This window comes from Salvia splendens, chromosome 18 (assembly GCF_004379255.2).
Source record: "Salvia splendens isolate huo1 chromosome 18, SspV2, whole genome shotgun sequence".
Lineage (NCBI taxonomy): Eukaryota > Viridiplantae > Streptophyta > Magnoliopsida > Lamiales > Lamiaceae > Salvia > Salvia splendens.
The window spans coordinates 3,867,304-3,881,908 of NC_056049.1; the positions used below are offsets into that span (position 1 = coordinate 3,867,304).

Consider the following 14,605-nt stretch of genomic DNA (forward strand, 5'->3'; position numbering starts at 1 on the left):
GTTCAACCGGTTCAATGGTCGAACCACTGGTCGAACCGAGATATTATTATAAACATATATAATTAAATATATATATATATATATAATGAATGATAGATGTAATTAATAATTTATCACTAAAACACATTAAACATTATGTATACTTATATATAAATATACTGTATTATACAAAGAAAGAATAGTAAAATATATTGAATATTAAAATTATACTAATATTTTTCATAATAAAGTATATTTTAAATATACTAAAATTTTGTTGGTATTTTATGATAAAAACAAATAAAGTTCAATTTTTTTTCAAAATATGTTTTATTTGAAGCAATAATATAACATATATATAAAATGTAAATGCATGTACATTAATATTCAGTAAATAACAACATGCAATTAATAATATATAAAAATATTAAACCTTATGTATAATTGATTATATATAAATAATAATAAAAATTAGTGAATGATAAATATAGTTATAGATAATGTAATTAATAATTATTTATTAAATTTGGATTATAAGTTAGTGTAAATAAAAATTTATCATGTTTAATATATAAATTTAGTTAATATTCATGTCATATCACTCAAAGCATTATGGTGGAGTGGTAAAGGTGTTATTAATTTGACAAGAGGTCTTGGGTCCAAGCCTCCTTAATAACAAAGTTTTAAGCATTTTTTGTGTAAACCGGTTTCCAAGAGTTTTAAGCATTTTTTGTGTAAACTTGTGTAAACTGATTTTCGGTTCATCCGGTCCAACCGGCCGGTTTCACTGGTTCAAAGCAGCTCAATGTAGTGGCGGTTTATATTTGCAAACTGGACAAGACTACTTATCGGTTCGCGGTCTAACCGGTCGGTCTGATTTTTAAAACAATGGACCTAGCAATAGCCTAGCCAATGTCTCAGTCCAACAAAAGTTTTAAGCATTTTTTGTGTAAACCGGTTTCCAGAGTTTTAAGCATTTTTGTGTAAACTGGTTTCCGGTTCATCCGGTCCAACTGACCGGTTTCACTGGTTCAAAGCGGCTCAATGTAGTGGCGGTTTATATCTGCAAACCGGACAAGACTACTTATCAGTTCGCGGTCTAACTGGTCGGTCTGGTTTTTAAAATAATGGACCTAGCAATAGCCTAGCCAATGTCTTAGTCCAACAAATAAATTGACAAATATAATTTAATTCATTTTAATTGTTGGCGTTTATTAAATATTAAAAAATGAAGTGCAATAAGTTGTAAATATAGGGTATAAGTATAAAAATTTTAAAAAAAATCGGCTAGCCGATCGCTCGCCGCTCAATAGGCGGTCAGCGATCGGCTAGCCGGTTAGTCCATGCCCGACATCTCATCCATTCCGCGCTCGTCCTTACCGCTAGCCGCTCAATAGGCGGTTAGCGATCGGCTAGCATTTTTTGTGTAAACCGGTTTCCAGAGTTTTAAGCATTTTTTGTGTAAACTGGTTTCCGGTTCATCCGGTCCAACCGGCCGGTTTCACTGGTTCAAAGCGGCTCAATGTAGTGGCGGTTTATATCTACAAACCGGAAAAGACTACTTATCGGTTTGCGGTCTACCCGGTCGGTCTGGTTTTTAAAACAATGGATCTAGCAATAGCCTAGCCAATGTCTTAGTCTAACAAAAGTTTTAAGCATTTTTTGTGTAAACTGGTTTCCGGTTCATCCGGTCCAACCGACCGGTTTCACTGGTCTAACCGGACAGGACTACTTATCGGTTCGCGGTCTAACTGGTCGGTCTGGTTTTTAAAACAATGGACCTAGCAATAGCCTAGCCAATGTCTTATTCCAACAAATAAATTGACAAATATAATTTAATTCATTTTAATTGTTGGCGTTTATTAAGTATCAAAAACATGAAGTGCAATAAGTTGTAAATATAGAGTATAAATAAAAGAATTAAAAAAAATCGACTAGCCGATCGCTCGCCGCTCGATAGGCGGTCAGCGATCGGCTAGCCGGTTAGTCCATGCCCGACATCTCATCCATTCCGCGCTCGTCCTTACCGTTAGCCGATTGCAATAATGGACTAGCCTCCCGCCCTAACCGCTAGCCTGTGACTAGGGCTCGCGCTAGTCAACTATTGTGGATGATCTAAAAGGTTTCAGGCAATATCTAGGGGAAATTACATAATACATACAAAAAGTTTTCTCAATATTTCAATTTAGTACAAAAAGTTTTAAGTTAACATAAATCATACAAAATGTTTGACGAAGGTTACAAGTTAATACATTTTGTTACATTCTCATTATCACCGTTACTTTTTTCTAATTTTTTCTCAAATCTATCATCCTACTTTATACTCCATTTTATATCACACAAGCTTGCTATTCATATAACTGCAAATGATATTCAAAATACTCAAAAGGCAAGGCATTTTCTTTTCACACGTGGAACAGAAATGAGGATGCCGACGATTCCTCCAAGAGGATGCAGGAAATGATGGAGGCGGATGTGAGAAGCTACGGCGTCGTGGTGAAAGCTTCTGCGAGCTCGAGCCCGACTAGGCTGATCATTACAAGAGGGAGAAGGGCTTGGAACATAGGCCCTCTTTGGCTCTGCATTACAGTGTTGATGGGGAGAGAGAGGAAAGAAATAATGACGAAGTTCTGTGGTGTATGTGTGTTTTGGGAGCACGGCCAAGTTCAGTACGGCTCAGCTGGAGAAGATTGCATTTGGCCTCGATGCTGCGGGACTTGATTTCGTCTGGGTCGTGAGCGATTGCAGGGAAGTGGTGACCTTGATGGTGGGGGCTCTGACGCATTGTGGATGAAATTTGATTCTTGAAGGTGTGTGCAGCAGGGGAATCAGCGGCGGAGATGAGGTGGAAAGAGGCTGAGTATAGAGAAATTGCCATAGAAAATTGTTGTATGCTAACTTTTCCTTGAATAATACCCCATGCTTTTATGGAAATTGCAGGTGGAGGGGGAGAGCGGCTGAGCATATAGAATGCAGTAGAATGATAGATTTGAGAGAAAATTAACGGTGTTAATGAGAATGTAACATAATGTATTAAATTGAAACTTTTGTCAAATATTTTGTAGTATGATTTATGTTAACTTAAAACTTTCTGTACTAAATTGAAACATTGAAGAAATATTTTGTATGTATGGTGCAATTTCCCCCGATATTTATAAAATAGGAAAACAAAAAAAAACTATTGTGTACAAGGTGCTGATTCAAGAGTTTCCAATTTTTGAAATCATTCTAAAATTCGTGTATATAACTGGAATTTGGAAATTGGGTAAAGATTTTAACTGTGTTAGTGTAGCCTGAATCCACAACGCTGCCTCCAATTATTCTTGCGCGCCACGAAACCCCGCCGTCTTCCGCCAGCTGAGGAGCGGCGGATCCACCGCCATGGCCACTGTTCGGCGTCTCGCTCGGGCACTCACCTCACGCCGCACCATCGCCTCTGCTAAAACCCTAAACCCTCGCCCTTCCCTCTCGCCAATTCCTCCTCTCCCACTCTCAGCTGCACCTCTCTGCAATCGTACGCTCTCCACTCTATTCATTTACTTTTTCCTGTTATCATCCTTGTGCTCCTTTTTTCTTTTTGTTCGTTTCTTAACTGGCACCATTAACTACGATAATATTGATCAATGTTTGAACATTCGGTTGTTTGGAGAATTACTGTTTCTTTTGTGCGTGTTTGTGTTGTTTTGCTTTGTAAACTCCGTGAATCAGTCGCCGCAATGATTGTTTGTTTTGAATTGATATCAAGTTGAGTTTTCTGTACATTCATGTTAGGTTCTGCTCCGGAGTAGTGAACACTTGTTTGTATGCAGATTAATTTTTCAGATGAGATTCACAACATCGGATGCTGCATTTTAGTTGAAGCCTTACACCTGACATAGCATGAATTTTTCAGTTCAGTTGCTCAATCCATTTTTATTTGTGTGCATTCTTCATCTGTGGAAGGTGTTAGTTTATTCGTCATGTAATCTGATGATGATTTTACTGTTGGCTTTACTTTTGATGTCTTTTCATCGTATAGCTTTCTTCTACATTCAATGTGAAATTGAGCTGTTTTTGCATTTTTTGTGCAATTAGGCAGTTTTGAGCAACAGAAATCATATGAACCAGATGCTTGGAAACCAGAAAGGCTGCCCAATTTTTTTGTTCACAGTGCTTTAGCTGGACTACTTGGATTTGGAATGTTGGATGTAGCCTTAGCAGATGGTGATGAGGTTAGTATGTTCTCGACCAAACAAAGAAAAGGTTGTGTATACATTTACTTCTACACTAAATAGGAAGTGTGAGGAGATTACATTAAAGCAGTCCTTATTGAGACCCATCTGTTTAGTTGAAGGTGGCGCCATGATATCATGACGTCAAACTAACGAAGGAGCATTTCAATTCTCTCTTCCCGTGCTATCCTTCGCCACCGATAGCAGTAATTTTAAAACTTAAATTAGTTGTTAATGATAATATCCTTGTATTCATTGGGATTTCGAATATCCCTACTAGCTGTGCGATTTTTTCCCCTAATTTTTGTTATTTGCATATCCCTTTTCCATTTATAACATGTCGTATTATCCTTAGGCTCAAACATCCTTGACAAAGTTAGTTGAGTTGGGTTCCAATTCCTCTTTTTTTCATCTTGCCAACCTCTCACTTTAGTTAGTGAGCCTTATTTTAGCTGCCTCTTTAAGCTTAGTTTGAGTCATTTACCCCCTCCCTCCGCACATAGAAAACAAAGAAAAATCACTGAAGACAACGATACATACCCCTCTTTATTCAGTGATAACGTATACTTTTATTGATTCTGTCAATCATATGGCAACTGCAGGAAGATGCTAAATATTCGCCTTTGCCTAAAAGCAGCTCGCCTTTGCCTGAATCTGCTAAAGCTCCTCCATTACTTGAACCTTCTCCTGCTGCAAGGCAGCAAAACCTGGATGAAATTGCAAAGAAAGACAAAGCCCGACTAGTAGAATTACTCAAGAACAAAGGAGGACGAACTGGTTCTTGTCCTAATTTTACTGTTTCTGTCAAGGGACCAAAGGTTGGTGGATATTTAAATATTTGAGGCGCCCTTTTATCCATTCCGTTCTTGTCTTCTGCTGTGTATATTGTAGTCGTCGAGATATCAAAAAATGTTTGTTTCTCTGTGGTGGTCCACCTTTTCCTAAGTGATGTTGATTTCGTTTTTTGAAATGTGAATTACTCCCTCGTCCCACAATAAGAGTCCTAATTTGCCATTTCGGTCCGTCTCACAATAAGAGTCCTATTTCACTTTTACCATAAATGGTAAGTAGGCCTCACATTCTACCAACTTATTCTACTCACATTTTATATAAAACTAATATATATAATGGGACTGATATTCCACTAACTTATTCAACCCAATTTTCTTTACATTTCTTAAAACTCGTGTCATAACCAAATAGGACTCCTATTGCGGGACGGAGGGAGTAGTTCCTTTCCCTAATATCATGTTTATTGGCAGGTGTCAATCAAGTTCCAAGTTCCTCCCTCAGCTGAAATCCCTTTCCTTATTGCAAACTTTGTTTCACGTCTTGGGGTGAAGGCAGAAGATAATTCTGTTGGATCAGATATGATACTGCGTGCTTGGGACAGGTTATTGTGTGTTGCATGGCTTCTTATTTCACTGCAACCTTCTTTTCTTTCTGAAACTAAATACCTGAATCCCACGGTTCTATTTAGTGCTGAAACCTTTATTCGGTTCCTATGACTTAAGAATATGCTGATAATATTTTGAACCCTTTGATCAGTGGTGTTGCCTGGCAACTAGCGCTCAGTCGCCCAACAGTTCCAAAAGGAGCAAGTGGAGATCGAGGTGATGCAAATGGAAACAGTGTAGAGTCTACAGACAATGAAGAGTTATGCATTGTCATATTTCGTCCACTCATTAGCTCTGATAAAGCTGTCAGTTCGTAAAACTGTACTACAAACTCATTTATCCATTTGAAGCTATCAACTTGTAGTGTGGCCTCAATGTTTTCCTTCCAATTGTGTTATGTGTCACACATCTATTGGAACTGAGGTTTTAGTAACAGAGTGGTTGACTATATGCAGGAAATTGAGCTCATGAAACAGGGTAGTTTTACTTCTGAGGAACTTGATGCTTTGGCATCCGTCTTACAGCTAGCTGGACAGCCAAGAAGCTTTGGATTAGGGCCAAAGGGAGGTGCTGCACAGGTTCCGAAAGTAGACAAAACAATATCTGATCTGGAGGGAATGGGAGTCAAAATTTATGGACTTAAATCTCCCAACCTAGAAGACCCAAATGCGGATATATCCTGGGATAACATTGCTGGCTATGAGAATCAAAAAAGGTATTAAATGGACCATAGCAATATTCATTTTGGTGCTTTAATTGGTTTGTGCATAAAGTTAAATTTGTAAACTTAAACATATTTCTAGTCACTTAAAAATAAAACATTTCCGGTTAAATATTTTGTTTGCCTAAATTCTTATGGAGTTGGTTTTGGTGGGTACATTTCTTTTAGTGAAGTTTTTTCCTTTAACATGTTAAAAAATAAAGATGTTTCACATCTTATTGTGTCAGTTACTTCAGCAAAGGAAAATTCTTTTATGAAAGGAAGAGAGTAAAAAATATAAATTGGGCGACCTGGAAGATGCATGCTTGTACTTGAATTATTTATATCTTCAAGTCCTTTTATGAAAAGACATTATGGTCTTTTTAACTTCTTTCTTCATAATTTGCATGAAAAATAATTCATATTCTCTATTTTACTGATTTTGCACTCACAAAGAAGTCAATCCATATCTTCTCGAGACTCTATTATCATCAGATTGCATTCGTGCATGGGAGAGTCTTTCATTTCTATCTGATTTGATTTTCTTAGTGATATGACATAAGGGTCTTTTTGTGTTTGAACTTTTTTTTTTCAATCTGGCAGGGAGATAGAAGATACTATATTACTGGCTCTAAAGAGTCCAGAAGTGTATGATGACATTGCCCGTGGTACTCGGTGTAAGTTCGAGACAAACAGACCCCGTGCAGTGCTTTTTGAAGGCCCACCAGGTCAAGAATGATATATATATATATATAGTAGGAATTTCAGTGAAAACAGTTTTTCTACAAACATACATACTCAATGCATCACATTATTATCTTAGATACTTCTACTGAAAAATGGTGAATGAATTTGAAAATAGCATCAAATTAAGTGAACTGGTAAGCCAGTTGAATATCAAGATTGATTACCATCTTGTTGGGATGTTCAAATATTCAATGCATCTAGCGAACTTGATTTCCTTCATATATTAATACTCCCTCCGTTTCCTTAAAATAGAAATTATTTCCTAATTTCACTACTTTTTCTCTTCTTCTCTCTTACTTTACGTATTTTTTTTCTTCCTATCTTTTACTTAACCAATTTTGCATTAAAACCCGTGCCATTTCCAAAGTTCCTATTTTTAGTAAACGGAGGGAGTATTAAGTTTAAATTGTGACATTCTTTAGTTGGGAGTGGGAGTAAGTTTTCTTTTGCACTTGTTAATTTTGTTTGAGCCAAACATATGTTCCAAAAATTTTCATCACTGCTTGTTATGGTTTACTCCTATGAGTTTAGGTATTTTGTCATTAATGTAGAAATATTAGTACTGTTGTGATTAAATTACAGTTTGTCACATTTGTTTAGAAAATTGGTAGGCATTTGACGAATCACCAGAAATTATAGTCAATGCTTACTGATTGTCCTTGATTACAGGTACAGGGAAGACATCTTGTGCTCGTGTGATTGCTAATCAAGCGGTATATCATTTTCTTCATCTTGAAGCTTAATGTCAACATACTGGATTTTCATAGTTCCTTTTATGGCATTATATTATTTTTACTTTTGTTTCATTAGGTAATATTGCTAATTCTAGTTGCTACACTTCGCTTGTTATGATTTTTTAGTGCTTTTTCTACTTTGGCAGAAAGTTCCATTGTTATACGTCCCATTGGAAATTGTAATGTCTAAATATTATGGTGAAAGTGAGCGTTTGTTGGGGAAAGTGTTTTCACTGGCTAATGAACTCCAAGATGGCGCTATCATTTTCCTTGATGAGGTAATGAAGGTTATGCCTAGTTTCAAATGGAAAATCAATCATTGATTTGATGTAACTTAATTGCAGGTTGATTCACTTGCTACTACCCGTGATAGTGACATACACGAGGCGACACGTCGGCTTTTGTCCGTATTGTTGCGACAGGTAAGCTGGTTTATCTGTTGTCTCAGTTCTGGAAAGAAGTGTAATCTTGTAAATTTTCAGAATAGTGTTTGATATTTGGTAACTCTCAGAAACCAGTTTTGGCTAATTAATGCATAAACTTAAGCCCAGGGAGCGTGTTTGACTGGGTGCCTTATGAACTGTATAAATCTACTATATGGTGATTAGGTGGTTTGAATGGTTGAAATACTTTCACTATGCTGCTGCAGTAAACCTTCCTAATATGTTAAGCTTACTCTTTTCCATTCTTTGCTGTAGAGTTTTCTGTTGTTTGTTAAGAAGCAACTTCACATACAAACCATCGTCTAACTGTTTCATACTCTCTCTCTCTCTCTCTCTCTCTCTCTCTCTCTCTCTCTCTCCCTCCTCTTACCTGCAAATACATTTTCTGGCTGTTGCTGTTGGTTCTTATTTTAGTGTACTGCATATAAAAACTTAGTTTTAGTGTAATTTTTTTTCTTTTTTTTAATCTTTTACTCCGTATTTGTTTGTTTTTTTGGTGGGGGGATATAATTTTTGATGGGTTGAAATGCACTTGCAGATTGATGGATTTGAGCAGGAAAAGAAAGTTGTGGTCATTGCTGCAACCAATAGAAAACAAGACCTTGATCCGGCTTTGCTCAGGTAAAAGAAGTGCTTGCTCATTTCAACCTAGGACAGCAGCTACTTTGATTATTCAGGGACTTATGTGCACTCCTATTTATTCCCTTTCAGTCGATTTGATTCCATGATCACTTTTGCCATACCGGATCAGCAGACTCGTGAAGCTATTGTGACTCAGTATGCTAAGCACTTGACAAACTCTGAAATTGCTGAACTTGCCAGAGCTACCGAAGAGTAAGCTGGACAGACCCTATTAGCCACAATTCTACTAATGATGATGCTATTTGAGCAAATTTGTTTCTCATTTTTAGAGATTTTGTGGCATTGTCCTTAATCGATTGGTATATGCAGAATGTCTGGTCGTGACATAAGAGATGTATGCCAACAAGCTGAGAGGCAATGGGCATCCAAGGTATATCTTGAAACCGATGAACTTTTTTATTTCTTCTCTCTCTCTCTCTCTCTCTCCCCACAATAAGTAATGAGTTTGTTTGATGATAGATTATCCGGGGACAAGTACAGAAAATCGAAGAACAGAGCTCACTTCCTCCTCTTAGAGAATATATTGAAAGTGCTGTCAAACGACGAACTGCTATTCGCTCCGTCACTAATCAAATCGGAAATCCTAGCCCTCTTTCCAAAAAGCCTCAGTTCGATTTTATGTGAAGCTCTTAGGCTATGCATCACAGTTGACAATTTTCCAGATTTATTAAATTTGTCCCTATACATGCAAATAGAACATCCAGTCATCTCCTACTCCTGTTGGGAATCTGTATACATATATATTTATGTGATTATAACAGTAGGCAGTGAAAGCATCTGCATTTTCCAGTGGAATTTGTTCATAGTGGCAGTAGCTTTGTGCCGAAAAAGTTGAAGGGCATCAAAGCATATTGGAGAGGAGCAGAGTGAGAAGTAGACCTCCATCACTGCTATTCTTCCTCTTCCTGGTGTGGCAGACGGTCGAAGCAATATGCACTTGCGTCTGCAACATCATCCGAGTCATCTCAACTTCCAACTCAGCCTGCCGCCTCTGAGCATCCAGCCTCGCCATCTCCCTCTTCTTCATCATCTCGAGCTGGGCAGTCTCCATTCGGACCATGCTGTCGGCTATCACTTGGAAGCTCGAGTTTGAGCATCGGGATTCTGATGACGAGTCATCCCGTGGAGTATCTGGTGAGAAGTGGCCGTCAAAAGTATATCGGAGGGGATTTCTGGTTTTGGTTGCTTGAAAAGTATAGTCCATGGTGGAGATGGTGAATGTGTATTTTGTTTATTTTTGGAGGCACTACTTTAAAAGGGGCAGTGCTTAGGCCCACCCATTAGAGAAAAAGTTTCACTTTTTGGAATGCATAGTGCCAACTTACAATCCAATATTCCAATTCAACCAAATGGGACTCAAATTATTTTGATTATTTTAAATTTATATCAATTGACCATTAATAATGTGTTTTAACTTGTAATCTTGTCCAAGTATTCAACAAGTGTTTAATGCACAAATAAGGCGTTGAAATAGTGCTTTAAATGGACCATGCTGGATTTTGTTTAGGAGAGTTGGCAAAGCAGAAAGCTAGGTCAAAACACTAATGCCTACACCAATGGAAATGAGTTGGCAACTTTGTATTTTTCGACAACTACAATGGCTAAATAATAAAATAAACTTTATATAGTTGAAATAAAACTGTAGCAATACATAGCCTGTATAATTAACACAATGGAATAATACAATTTCTAGTCGTGTTGCACTCTTCATTTTTTAGGTGGAAGTTTGGTACACCAAAGTCATGGTCGGCTTAGGCCAAATGTGTATACAATATATGACTTGCTCTATAATCCTATTGATGTAATATTACAACTTTTATCTACAGTTTCAACCTTTTGAGTGATTATTTCTTGCATCCAATTTTGAAATTGAGCATAATGTTGATGTTGTTATATACCTGATACACCATCCGGCCTAAGATAATCGATCCATATTTTGTTTAGAGTATCCAAAATTAGTTGAATTATTTCCTCTTTTAACAAAAATCAACCATTTTGATCTCTCGTATTTATCTCTCTTCATTAATTTACTTTATTTAATTCATTAAACCCCATTATCTTATATATCCAAAATATATGTCTTAAATAAACGTCTTGAGTAGTTCAGGATCGCATCATAATAAATTATGAGTTAGGCATATTAAATCTTATCGTCACTTACTTACAGATAGAAAAAGAGGGTGTCCGGTCTACAAGCTGGTAGTAGAAAGCATAGTGTTGTTGGGATGACTATGATTATGATAATTATTAACAATCAGACTAAGATTTGAGTTGATGGTAGTTCAACATATACATAGACAATGTGTATTTCAAAGAAGAGATTAAATTTTAAATCACACGCCCGAATATTTGATCCCTGCATGATCGATTAGTTGTTTCTTAATTGCCATTTCAACATATTTTTCTTTAAAAAAAGAGAAAAATGAAAAAGAAATTATTCTAGTTCCTTCTTTTCTCTTCGTCTTCTTTCGCTGTCATCTCTCTCGCTCAATCAATTCCAATACCGTTAAACGAAAAATCAATCGAAAGCAAGAGCCATGACTTCGCGCGACAAGAAACCCTCAAAACCCTCCACCAGCCGGCCCGGCGGCATCCGGACTCTCTCCGACCTCAATCGACCGTCGGCGCACGACTCCGACAGTGACTCCGATGGCCCACAGGAATACTACACCGGCGGGGAGAAAAGGTCCTTTCTCGTGATTCCCATCATTTCAATCTTTGCCCTAATTTGAAATTCACCTGCTTGAGCTGTGAATTAGCGTTGGCTTTTAATTTACGCTTGCTTTTCTCTCACCAATTATTCAATTTTGGATTTGAGAGCGCTTTATTCAAGTCTTTAATTCCTTTGAATTTCGTGTGTTCACACAGCAAGAACGTATTTTGAGGGATGTTTCACTCTCCCTCTTGTTTGTGATGTTTGGTAGTTGTGGGATCTGGTATTGTGCTTTGGAATTTTATGCTGCTTTTGATGGTGTCGATTGATTGATTCGATTGAGTGATCCGTTGTTTGATTCCTATCTGAAGCCGAAGCAATTGATATGTGTATTTTATGTGGGAGTGCATATAATTATGTGAGTTTCTAGGTTGAATCATCTGGTTTTATAGCTTTTGAAAACGATGATTTCACATTTCGGTTAGGTATAGTTGGTGACTCTTTATCTTGCTAATTTTGTGATTTTTACATTGAAATGTATGTGATGTGGGAGTGCATATAATTATGTGAGTTTGTGGGTTAAATGATCTGGATTTATAGCTTGTGATCAAGTTCAAGTTTTACTACTTCGATTCAAATATATAGCTCTTCAATGTATGACTTGTTCGATTTTGACAACAAAGATTTCACCTTTCGGTTAGGTATAGTTGGTGACCCTTTATCTTGCTACTATGTTATGTTCAGTGGTATGCTTGTCCAAGATCCGTCCAAGGGTGGAAATGACGTTGATGCAATTTTTGACCAAGCTCGACAGCTGGGGGCTACACAAGGCCCCTTGGAGAATTTGCAGCCATCTTCGAGCTCTAGAAGCTTCACAGGGACAGGAAGGCTGCTTTCTGGTGAAACTGTACCAACTGCTCCACAGCAGCCCGAGTCGGTGGTGCACAACATTGTCTTCTGGAGAAATGGTTTCACCATTAACGATGGCCCTTTAAGGAGCTTGGATGATCCTGAAAATGCTTCTTTTCTTGAGGTAAGAGGGCAACTGATACTAACATTACAAAGGGCTGAGTGTTAGGGCTTAACTATTATCAGGTAGTCGATATGCTGAAGCTACTCTTGGAACTCATCATTAAGATGCCTTCATGATTGCGTGCCACTCCTTTTGTTATTGCACGTTTCTCGTAATCACTGAAAATCGTTGTCTCAGATTGAATGCTCAACATGAATCCACTTTGGAACTGATTTCCATATTTTCGAAGTAGAATTGTAAAATCGAGTTTTGGGATTTCATGATGTGTGAATGACCTTGCCATGTGCTTTGCGGTAATGATTTTCATTGCAGAGCATCAGAAAGTCCGAGTGCCCAAAAGAGCTGGAGCCAGCCGACAGGAGATCCTCTGTTCATGTCAATCTCATAAGGAGGGATGAAAACCGCCCTGTAAGTGCACATGAATCTCAAACTCAAAGTTGTTAAACGGAGACCTCTTTGTCTCTTCCACACTTTTCCAACATATATCTTGTGGCAGGAACCAGAAGTGCACAGCGTTCCATTTCAGGGAATTGGCAGGACTCTAGGAAGCAGCTCTGCAACCGTATCTGCTCCTGAGACAACAAGCGCTGCTGCTCCCCTCCATAGTGCCCCGACCCCTTCAGAAGGCCTCGTGGTAGATAAATCACTGCCATCAACTTCGATTCAACTCAGGCTTGCTGATGGAACCCGAATGGTTGCACACTTCAATCACCACCACACGATAGCTGATATTCGCTCTTTCATTGATGCATCTCGGCCTGGGGGTACAAGATCCTATCAGCTGCAGACGGTCGGATTTCCTCCCAAGGTCCTCACTGATCTTTCCCAGACAATTGAACAAGCGGGATTGTCGAACTCGGTCGTTGTTCAGAAACTCTGAGCGTGGTAGGTATCGTCGAGCTTATAAAACAGTGTTTCTATAAAAGAAGAAACTCTAAACTTTGAAGTAAGGTTGGCTTATGAAGCAGTTGAAAGGTTATCTGTAATCTATTTGATCACTGCATTTGTCTTTCAAGGTTTTCTTGTGGAATCATTATATACGCTATTCCCATTATTATGAAGCCATTCTTGTTCATCACTATGCATTAAATTTATGTTTTTAATTGGGTGTCCATATATAGATATGGAGTAAAGATAAGATTAAGGCCTTATTATAATAGCTAGTAATCACCTTGTTCTGTTTTGTGTGGATTAACTATCGATAGGATCACTCATACTAATCAAACAAGTGCAACTATCTGATTAATACTACATACTAAGTTAGTTGGAGAACTGTACGATGATAAAGCACAACTTAATTGATAAAATACTTCTCACCCATCAAATAAGCTGAGGGTTCGTGTTATCCTGGTGCTTCAAAATCCGACTTCATCGTAATATAGGATTTGTCAAAATTAGTACACACTGAATTTGTTAGAAATTATTGTTAGTTATCAAATTATTAAATGTGATAGCTTTTTATTTTGTGATGTTTTTTTTTACTAAATTCTCATTTTGGTCCTCAACATATAGCGATTTTTTTTATTTTTGTCCAAAACATTATCTTTTGAATTATTCGGCCCCTCACAAATAAAAACGGGTCACATTTGGTCCATTTTGGACGGTTCCGTCAAATTTTTGACGGTTTTAATTATCGGGTCACAAATCCGTCACTAATCTGTCACTAACGCCGCCCTCAACGCCTCCTCCACCGGCCGCATGTCCGCCGACGAGCTGAACACCGTCGCCGCCAAATCAACGACGAGCTGAACACCGTTCGGGTCGGGCTTGGGCTGGGCAAAATCAATCGCCGCGCACCAGGATTGCAAAATTAGGGTTTGGACAGCTCCAATTTCCCCCAAATTGAAAAATCACCAATTGATTTCAACTGCCTATCCGCCAAAAACTACGTCAAAATCCGCCGCCACAAGCAGAATTTATGGATCCAGCACGCCGACGCCGTCTCTGGACTAGCCGTCGACGGCGATCGCGGCGAGCTCTACTCAATCTCATGGGATAAGAACTTTAAAACGTGGAAAACATCTTCCGATATGGCTTGCATCGACTCTGTCTGTTCAGCGCATTCC

At 38.1% G+C, this 14,605-nt stretch overlaps 2 protein-coding genes across 3 annotated transcripts; both read left to right on the top strand.

Moving 5' to 3' along the window:
- Nucleotides 1-3,196: 3,196 nt before the first annotated feature.
- Nucleotides 3,197-10,237, top strand: LOC121777884 (26S proteasome regulatory subunit 6B homolog). Of its 2 annotated transcripts, none has more exons than XM_042175223.1 (14): nucleotides 3,197-3,493; nucleotides 4,054-4,190; nucleotides 4,793-5,008; nucleotides 5,453-5,583; nucleotides 5,739-5,892; nucleotides 6,043-6,302; nucleotides 6,891-7,015; nucleotides 7,704-7,747; nucleotides 7,915-8,046; nucleotides 8,113-8,190; nucleotides 8,750-8,832; nucleotides 8,923-9,045; nucleotides 9,163-9,223; nucleotides 9,313-10,237. In XM_042175223.1, exons 1-14 carry the CDS (start codon nucleotides 3,361-3,363, stop codon nucleotides 9,475-9,477), a joined length of 1,842 nt encoding a protein of 613 aa, XP_042031157.1. In that variant the 5' UTR covers nucleotides 3,197-3,360; the 3' UTR covers nucleotides 9,478-10,237. The 2 variants fall into 2 exon arrangements, with proteins under 2 accessions (XP_042031157.1, XP_042031158.1); XM_042175224.1 differs by having other exon boundaries at nucleotides 3,356-3,493; nucleotides 4,058-4,190.
- A 937-nt stretch (nucleotides 10,238-11,174) lies between these two features.
- Nucleotides 11,175-13,617, top strand: LOC121777585 (plant UBX domain-containing protein 4-like). The gene is made up of 4 exons (XM_042174885.1): nucleotides 11,175-11,539; nucleotides 12,251-12,539; nucleotides 12,852-12,947; nucleotides 13,036-13,617. Exons 1-4 carry the CDS (start codon nucleotides 11,391-11,393, stop codon nucleotides 13,417-13,419), a joined length of 918 nt encoding a protein of 305 aa, XP_042030819.1. The 5' UTR covers nucleotides 11,175-11,390; the 3' UTR covers nucleotides 13,420-13,617.
- The last annotated feature ends 988 nt before the right edge of the window (nucleotides 13,618-14,605 follow it).

Excerpts from the sequence above, each read along its gene's own strand:
- LOC121777884 (XM_042175223.1), top strand. The coding sequence starts at position 3,361 with ATGGCCACTGTTCGGCGTCTCGCTCGGGCACTCACCTCACGCCGCACC. Across the intron at positions 5,893-6,042 it reads TCATTAGCTCTGATAAAGCT|GAAATTGAGCTCATGAAACA; the intron begins GTCAGTTCGTAA and ends GACTATATGCAG. Across the intron at positions 7,748-7,914 it reads GTGTGATTGCTAATCAAGCG|AAAGTTCCATTGTTATACGT; the intron begins GTATATCATTTT and ends CTACTTTGGCAG.
- LOC121777585 (XM_042174885.1), top strand. The coding sequence starts at position 11,391 with ATGACTTCGCGCGACAAGAAACCCTCAAAACCCTCCACCAGCCGGCCC. Across the intron at positions 11,540-12,250 it reads TACACCGGCGGGGAGAAAAG|TGGTATGCTTGTCCAAGATC; the intron begins GTCCTTTCTCGT and ends TGTTATGTTCAG. Across the intron at positions 12,540-12,851 it reads AAAATGCTTCTTTTCTTGAG|AGCATCAGAAAGTCCGAGTG; the intron begins GTAAGAGGGCAA and ends TTTTCATTGCAG.